General features: G+C 28.4%; 1 protein-coding gene across 2 annotated transcripts; it reads left to right on the plus strand.

The window, feature by feature from the left end:
• The first annotated feature begins 2,006 nt into the window (after window positions 1–2,006).
• Window positions 2,007–9,112, plus strand: LOC132918206 (uncharacterized). 2 transcript variants are annotated; one of them, XM_060979338.1, is made up of 4 exons: window positions 2,007–2,255; window positions 2,346–2,541; window positions 3,643–3,858; window positions 7,964–9,112. In XM_060979338.1, exons 3-4 carry the CDS (start codon window positions 3,804–3,806, stop codon window positions 8,605–8,607), a joined length of 699 nt encoding a protein of 232 aa, XP_060835321.1. In that variant the 5' UTR covers window positions 2,007–2,255; window positions 2,346–2,541; window positions 3,643–3,803; the 3' UTR covers window positions 8,608–9,112. The 2 variants fall into 2 exon arrangements, with proteins under 2 accessions (XP_060835321.1, XP_060835322.1); XM_060979339.1 differs by lacking the exon at window positions 3,643–3,858.
• Window positions 9,113–9,874: the final 762 nt, after the last annotated feature.

Here is a 9,874-nt window from a genome sequence, read left to right on the forward strand (position 1 = left end):
GGGTATGAAAAGAGTGTCCGCAAAATTAGTGCCAAAATTGTTAACCGAGGAGCAAATGGAACATCGCATTGAAGTGTGTTTGGATCTAAAAAATCGGGTTTCTAATGACCCAAGTTTTATCAAATCAATAATTACGGGCGATGAAACATGGGTGTATGGATATGATCCCGAAACCAAGGTCCAATCATCGCAATGGAAGACCGCAAATTCACCTCATCCAAAAAAATGTCGTCAGGTCCGGTCAAACATCAAAGCAATGCTCATAGTTTTTTTTGATTTTTTTGGTTTAGTTCATTATGAGTTTGCACCTACAGGTCAGACAATAAATCAAGTGTTCTATAAACAAGTATTAGAAAGATTAAGAGAGAAAGTGCGCCGTAAAAGACCAGAAGCGTGGAAATCAAAGTCGTGGTTTTTGCACCACGACAATGCACCGGCGCATTCTGCACTTTCCGTACTTGAATTTTTGACATCTAAAAATATACCAGTGGTACCTCATCCACCATATTCACCCGACTTAGCTCCCTGTGATTTTTTTTTGTTTCCGAGACTGAAAAGTACCCTCAAAGGCCACAGATTTGAAGACGTTAACGAAACTATTCATAACGCGACACAAGAGCTAAAGGCTATACCTATAGATGAAATTCAAAGGTGTTTCAAAAAGTGGCAAGACCGTTGGGAGCATTGTATTGATGCTAAAGGACACTATTTTGAAGGTGATCCATTTAAATAATTTGTAAGTTTGAAATATAATTTTTAATAATTTTAGTCTGGGTATTTATTGAACACACCTCGTATATTATATTTTCAATACATTATTAGCCGTCCATTTTATATCGTACTTTATCGCAATACAGCCCGTCCATTTAATATTTTCCGACTTTTTCTCCGTTTACTCTTATTCATTATTACAGATTTTTAAATGTATTAAACGATATTATGATTTCTAACTTATGTTAAAACAATTAATAATTCACATAAAAAAGTATATACTTTAAGCATAGTTACATTAGAACCACCTGATATACCTACATTTGATTTTTATAAACCTATAGTGCCTAAACGTGTCACGCGTTTTGGAATAAAATAACCAAAACCGTTGATGGAGCGAATACTCGTAAGTATAGGTTTATTTAGATAAGTATACTAGACATTGTTGATACTTATGTGAAATATTACCAAAAACTCATTTTTTCTGTTTTTATGTAGATATGTAATATCAATATACTGTATTTAATTATATGTAAATAAGTCCGTTCAGTGCGTCGAAAATGTATTATCGTTTTTCGATTATGTAGGTAAACAAAAAGTAGTTATACATCATATTCATATCAATATACACATGTACAGTCTTGAAAACCGTAGTTAAGGAAATTTGCAGAGGCAATTTAAGGATATATTTTAAATAAATTATTAAATCATTATTTTCGACGAATTACTCACTTAAAATTGATAACTACGCCCTGGCATACATTTAAATATTAAATGCCAAATTGATAACATTTGTACTTAATAATTACAAGTAGATAGGTATGGAGTAAATAACGTTTTAGTTTATACCTTGTTTATGCATGTACATAACTAATATTATTAACGATCTAATTATTTAAAGTTTAAATATAATCAAACACAAAATCATGATAAGTTGGTATAAGCAGCCAAGCAGGCATACACGATACAGCTGATATAATATTTAGGAATTATAAATTTTAAATAATATACCTATACACGTCATACTGACGTACTAAATGTGTAATCTATTTACTCATATAATTATGACGTCACGGATATACAGATTATACTATACACAAACAACAGAAAACTACTGTTATTGTTTCAATATTTATATATTTTTTTTATCGAATTTTTAAAATGGAATATTGAATTAATTCAGTTAATAATCATGGTAAATTCAAAAACTTTATTTATTATTAGTTTATCAAACAGTAGCAGTAATAGTTTCACTCTCAGTTCCACATTTTTAAGCCACACAATAATTACTAAACTGTAGAAAAAATATTTCTATAACATTTTTTTCGATCTCACGCGCTTGAACTTCAATTAATTATTCACAAAGTTTATTAATATGATGCATGTGTAAATAATTATTTGAAATATGATTTTATCGTTTTACAATTTATTAAAAAGGGTTAAAATGGTTTTGTGTTTTTAATTTTCAACTTTCGTGAACTGCGTTTAATCTCAACCAGTCGACTGTATAGTGTAGGATGGTTTCAGTTTCAGCACTACAAAAAGTATAAAGCACCTTTCCATTTTGTATAATATACTTTTATACAATACCTATATATACACAATTCACTATATTATATTTTGCACTGCCGCAGGCGGAATGTCGGTAAATATTTGTGTCCGGGTAGCACATCAATCGTGCCGACTAGTTTTAAAGTCTTGTGGAAGGGCTGCGGTGATTGAGTGTGATGGATGTAATGGGCGGTCGAGCTGCCGAGGGGAGATGTTGTGATCAATAAACAAGGTCTTTTCACCGCTTTCGCTCTCATCTCGACCGAGATGGATGTCAAAGTAATTCGATTTCTAACCGTAAATTTATATAAATAATGTATGACGTTCCTACAGCATACTGGCTGAAAAATATATAATAAATATGTATAGAGGATGACATATTGACATTTGTATACTTAAAATAACATATATACTTTATAGATGGTATATTTTAGAGTATAATATAATACGATTACTTTTGAATATATTATGAGAAAAAATATTTAAGTTTAAAAAAAATAATGTAGTTTCTACAGTAATGTAATTATTGAAAAAAGTAATTTAGATAATATCGTCTGGTTCTCCCTCTGCACTTATATATTATATAATATAATTATATAATTTTATTGTTGGTTGAAATTTATAAAACACGTTTTTTCGAATGCGACTACTCCCTCATGCCTGTTATATTATTACATGAAAGCACTTGGTGCTACGATCAGTGTAGTTTTATTGTTAAAATACCTGTTTCACGTAGGTAGTTACCCACTAACCTTTTTTTTTTATCGAAAGACAAACCTCGTAACTACTTATGGGTTTTAAAAACGTAATAAATTATATAATATTATTTCTCCCGAGCCATGACATGTTTAAGCCATTATATTATTATTTTTCCGTTGTATCAAAACCGATATAGTTATTATTATTTTCGTTTATACCTATATGTTCTAATGACGTCTGTAATTTTATTATTATATGATTAAATATCAAATAGTGTTCAATATGTGAAACGGCGGGTGTTAAATATATATGTTAAATATAATTATTTTTCTAATATTGTTGGTTATAATGTGACCAATAGTATTGTTATTTTTCGTTTTATTATTTATTTAAATCCGCGTTCGTAAAAGCGTCCACCACTCGAAACCACCCGTTATAGATATTGACAGCTTGTGCACGTACTTGTTTGTGCGCAAAAACGTTGAACAAAGCTGCACTGTGATTTTAGACGTGCACGCTCAATTATTAAGTGCCCGTCCAATTCGATTGTTCAGTATGTTGAAATGATATTTTAGCAAAAATGATTATATCTCAACACTTAAACTAATTGTATTTGTTCTTAAATAGTTTATTTCATGTATTCGAAATAATTTCTAAATTAATGTGATACTATTTTAAAAGCAACTTTTACTAAATTGAAAATAATCGAACAACTCGATGTCTCCGCACAATTGAACAACTCGATGTCTCTGTACTATCGACGAAACGCCAACGCCCAACTATAAATCAATAGCGCCCGCCGCGAATGCCCTCACAAGCCGTTCGTCCAGCGCGCCTCTCAGATGTCAGCTCCAGTCAACGCCGTCGGGCGTACCAAACCATCCAGACGGGCTAACGGTATTAAATCTATTACAATATTTAATTCACATAAAAATATAAAATAAAATAAATTTATTAACATTTATAAAATTTTCTTGGCCAATAATAAATAACTTCTGCGCGCTATCCCTTTCTATCTGTATTTTGCACCAATGATGTATGTCCGCGTAGCAATCTCTTTAATATTTTTACTATGGCTTGACAGAAGTTTATTTTGTAGGTAATCTTATTGTTGCATTGCAATATTTATCGAATGATTTTTTTCTAAAATATCTTTAACAAACAAAACTATAATTAATCTATACGCCAGTCCACGATATAAACAGATACTTCCTAATAAGTTTCGTAGTCTGAAAAATCAGCACCAAGACCTAATGCGCTTAAAAATGTCGGCAAATAATATTACTCTGTATAACTTTATTTTAACATGTAGGGAACGTTAATAAATTAATATTGTGCCATTATAAATCACTAGCTATATTATTAGACAAGTATATTTTAGTTTTTAAACATTTTATTTTATTTAGCATGTAAATATTTACGATTAAGAACCATAATTTTTATTGCAAAATGTGTTACAATACTGAAGTACCTATAATATATATTAATATATTAACCATAATGGTGGATAATATTATTTACTATTTTTAATAATTCATCAAATTATGTATTTATGTTCTATCATCATATCGAAAATGTCTGATAAAAAAATATTTTGAAAGTGTTGTGTATTACACTAATATGATGAATAATAACACAGCTTTGTTATAAATTATAATAGCTTAATCATTTATTGTTGACTGTGTAAATTGTAATAGTATAAATTAAAAATGTTTTACTCAATAATAGTATAGTTAGTCATCAGTAATGAGTAGACTAGAGTCCGGATTTATATTCTGTTAAAACGTTTGAAATATTATGTTTGTATGCAGCTAAAATAGATGAAATATTTCCAAAAATATTCTAAAAAATATTGATAATACTAACTAATAAATAAAAAAATAAAAAAATGCAATATGGTTATTGATAATGATTTATGATTATAAATTTATAATTTATCATTATTTATATAATTATATTTTATGTTACATTATGCAGTACATTAAAATCAAAAAAAATATTATACAATGTTTTTAAAGGAATGTACAATAATATATTTTTCCAAATTTTCCGGAGTAATGTTAGTACGGCGGTCCGTGATTATTGTCTTATATAATATGCTGAATATCCTTTAATATAATATAACGAAAATATGCTAAAATATTCTATAATATGTACTATAAACTAAAATATTCTGAAATATTCTGATTTCTCTGAAGTCTAAATATGCACTAAAATGCAAAAAAACTTTTTTCAACAGATTCTACAGGTTATGAAATGCTAACATTTCTTACTCCCATCAAACAGCATACGTTTGTTAAAAATATGTTTTGCATAAAATTCCGGACTCTAGTAATGACTAATGATCAACGGAGAGTTTCCCTATTTTAATATATAATATATTTCAAGTATACTTATTATTAATATAAATATAACATGTAGCATACATAAATGATGAATATGCCACATATATATCCTTTAAAATAAACAAAATTTTGTTTTTATAATATTTAGTTGCTATTGGTATGTTAATATTATGTTAGTATTTCTTAGTTATTATATTCTTAGTTATATATATATGATTATTATAAAATTATAAGTGTGGGTGGCAGGCGACGGCGGTTGCGCTAGTGGCGCCGAACTAAACTTTTTTGGGTGTGGCATTGTGGCAATGAACAATAACTTGTATCTACCCTCACAGATTATTAATCCTAAGTAGTGGGGTGCCAAGCCTCCACACACCCTATCAATTTCTTAAGTTATAAAATATTATTTTCACAAATTATGCTATTTATTGCATACCTAATATTTGCATAGTATTATTTCATCATTTATAACAGATATGAGATTCTAGAAATTTTAATTAGCTTAGAAATTAGGTATTTATATTTTCACCTATACATGGTATATCTTACTATACGGAATTGTTACTCTGTAATCTGTGTAACGTTTAACACCATGATCTAATAACTGTAGCGTGTTGCGTCTTGCGTGTAGTTGTTGTGCGCATGTAAGTACATAGGTCTATTTACACATAACCCTTCCGTGTGGTAAACGGACAGTTTGTACTATCTATTGTTTGAGTTGTATAAATTATTTTATTTTATTTCTCAATTATATTATATTAAGACAAACAGCCAATTACTGATGTTTTTCAATAAATAAATATTTTTTTATAACTATATTTTTGTGTTTATCTTATAACAATTTAAATGCATATTTTTTCATATTTTGGTAAATAAAATGCATATTTTACAATTTTTTATTGCATACAAATCTTAGCCCTGATTATTATTATTTATGTATGTTAACATTGTTAATTACCTATGTTTTGTAATAACAAATTATGTCTAACATTTCATGTCTCAACATTTTTTTTTACCTGAAATAGTACAAACTGCCCGCCATGTACATTTTATTACTTTCTGAAATAGTACAAACTGTCTGAGGTTTTCATTTTTTCTGGGTGACCGTACAAAATTTCCTACAACCGTACAAAGTGACTTATTTAAATTTGTCAAATTTGTTTTAAATTGATTATATTATAATAATTTATATAATTATTTATACATAATGAATATTGATGAAAAACTCATCGCTTTCACATGCAGTTATATGATTTATCACATGCTAAGTATAGCGGATATAAAGATAGTAGGTATTTGGCGTAGTATTGGAGATGAAATAAACCTAACAAGTAATTAAAATTATGATGCCAATGATTGAAAATTTAAAACAAGGTTTTTCGAAAGTAGTTAATATTATAATCAAAATATTTAAAAATATATTCTAAATTGTTTAAGGTTTTCTTATGAAAGTAAACATAAATGAAATAACAACTTTATTTATGAGCGTTTGGAGTATAAATTTTGTCAAAATTCATTAAAATCACGAAAAGCTGTACATTATTTAAATATTACCTAGTTAAAAATGTATACACAATCAATTTAAATGTTTGAGAATCGAAAATGGAATAGGAAAATAACGGAATTCCTTAAAGTATATAAAAATATTTTTTTTTGTATAGGTCCTATACCTATAAAAAGTGTTTTTCGTGCCTTAACTACAAAACGTGTTTGAAGTTCGTGGCAATATAAAAATATCAAAAAATTCCAATTTATAATATAATAGATTCCGCTCAAAATCGTTTTTGAATATTGTTTTTTTTCTTACATACATTTTCTGGCTTCGATTGTATCCTCCTGTTATAAACACGAAATTTTTGTGTTAAAATTCCAAAGCAATTTTTCACTACCCTACGAGTTCTACAAAGACGATAATTTTAGATTCGTTTTAATGAATCATCTAGTTGCTTCCCTGGATATGGTCGAATCAAGTACGTTTTCAGAGGAAACGCTTCATCACCTAATATAACGTATTGAGCAGAAATGGTGGTTCCCGGTAAAAATTTTCATCTTTCGGAATATTTAACGAACCATTTTCTAACGACTTTCCTATGTTAGAGTGTGCTAATATTCCGCCGTCACTGTTTTTTCCAAAAGCGCCCACGTCTATGGCTATACAATATTACTGTGCATCAACGAATGCAAGTAACACGACAGAAAATGTTTTTTATAGTTGAAAAAATTTGTGTCAGAATTTGGTGGTGCTTGAATAGTGACGTGTTTTCCGTCCAACGCACCTATACAATTAAGAAAATTCCAATTGGTCCAAAAATCATTTGCGATTTGTTTCCATCTTTCTTCTGTGGGTAGTGACATTACTTTTGACATTAAATTTGTTATTATACTTTTACAAGTTTCAATTACAATTTTATTCACAGTAGCATGACATAGACGATAACTAAATGAAATTATCTTAAAGGAATCTCCCGTAGCCAAAAATCTGAAACGTCAAATAAACATATAATTTTTTTAATCACAGAAAATAGTATAATGAAAATTTAATAATTAGTTTCAGTACGTAAATATTATGATTTAAATTTAAGTGTGAATATATGAATAAATACGTAATAAAAATATTTTCTTTATGATATTATTTTAGTAATAATGTGTAATTATAGGAAAAACTTGTAAAACTCGTTGGAATAATATGCAAGACCAATACCGAAAATCAATTAAAAAAACAACAAGTGGGCAAGCCGCTAAAAAAGTAAAAAAATATAAATTTGATGACCAGCTACAATTTTTAGAACCACGTATACAAGAAAGAGACACTTTAAGCAACATAGAAGATGTAGTTGACAATGAAGACGTTGACATTTTCAATGAAAACATGGGCAAAAATAAAAATGAAAATGAAAACGCTGAAATTCAAAGTGACGAGCACATGAACGAAATAGTGTCAGACGGTGGCAAGCAGTTGCAAACTGTTAAACAAACTATGGATTCTAAGTCAATTAAAAAATGGACCAAAAATCATTTAAATTATTCACCATATTATATGACTTCACCGCTGATGAAATATATTACGCATAAACAGGATCATAACATGGCCAATGCTACTCAGAGTAATCCAGTCGATGCTTTTTTGACAGGCCTCTCACCAACACTTAAGACATTCACACCGTATTATTTGAACTTAGTGAAATCTAAAATATTTTCAGTAGTACAAGAGCATGAAAAGAAAATGATTTTAGACGAAGAACAGAAAAAAAAATCTCATACGGCGCCAAATTTTACTGTATCATCGCCAACATATCAATAATTTAATCCAAATATCATTCCAAATGCAGCTCAAAAATACCAATATATACAAGAACCAAGAGACGTCATGACATCTACATCACACTAGTGCACTACCTGTCCTCTCCGCCATCTCCACAATTTTCTAAAAGAAATGTTCAAAACTATGCCTATGTACAAGTGCTATAGAAAATACAATATCACCAAATACTACATATTGTTCATCTGCGGCACCATCCTCTGCAGATTTAAGTCAAAATATTTCTTTAAACCCTATTCAGAACCTCGCCTATAACATTCAAGGACCTACAGACCTAACCAATAATTTTATATTATAATGTTCATTTGTATGTAGTTTTAGTTGTATACCTATTAAGTCTTTTTAATGTACTATGAAACTATTCAACATTTTTAATAATTATGCAAGAAAATATTTACTTTAAAAGCAATTATCATTTTTATTAATTTTACAAAAAAACATATTATGTATTTAAAAGAATTTAAAATTTGAAAGCTTAATTTAATTTACAAAATAAATTACCATATATTATACTTAATAAAATTATACACGTACCTTAAACAAACTGCCAGTCGTTATATTGGTGTTATTGCCTCTCTCCAAAAAGTATCTTGTCTTTTAATATCATTTTCAATCTTATGTAACAATACGTTGAAACTGTATTGTGACATTCGAAAATATTCAAAAAAATTCGTTTCATTATCAACTAATTCTTTATATTATTAAGTGGCAAATTCTCCTTCTATTTTTCTCTTTTTCCATACGTCGTGAACCCAAAGTTTTTTTTTATTTTTTATTCCTTGTTTTTTCTTCTTCGTCTAGTAATAACGCAAGTACAGCTAGATCTTCTATTTCATCAAAGTTATCAGTCATATTATTTTCACTCAAATTATTTATAATAATTAAAACAGTTAGTAAAAATAGATACGAAAATTAATAAGCTTAATAAATTGTAATTTAATATTAATATTAATATTAATTATTACAACAAAAAATCAATACTAATAATGTACCTACTAATGTAGGTACAAACGTGCACTTCATACTGACGTATAGTACTATACTGAAGTAAGTTGGTATGGAAAAGCTCAACAATAATTTTCACTGATGTCTAATACTGAACGGACATCACGGATACGAATCGGGTAAGTGTATAATATACACTTGCACTGATACTAAACAGACACGGAACGGTTATGTGTAAATAGACCTTTTGATTAATTGATTAATGATTTATTTATCACACAACTATTATAATTAAATAATTATT

This window comes from Rhopalosiphum padi, chromosome 1, assembly GCF_020882245.1.
Source record: "Rhopalosiphum padi isolate XX-2018 chromosome 1, ASM2088224v1, whole genome shotgun sequence".
In the NCBI taxonomy this organism is placed as follows: Eukaryota; Metazoa; Arthropoda; class Insecta; order Hemiptera; family Aphididae; genus Rhopalosiphum; species Rhopalosiphum padi.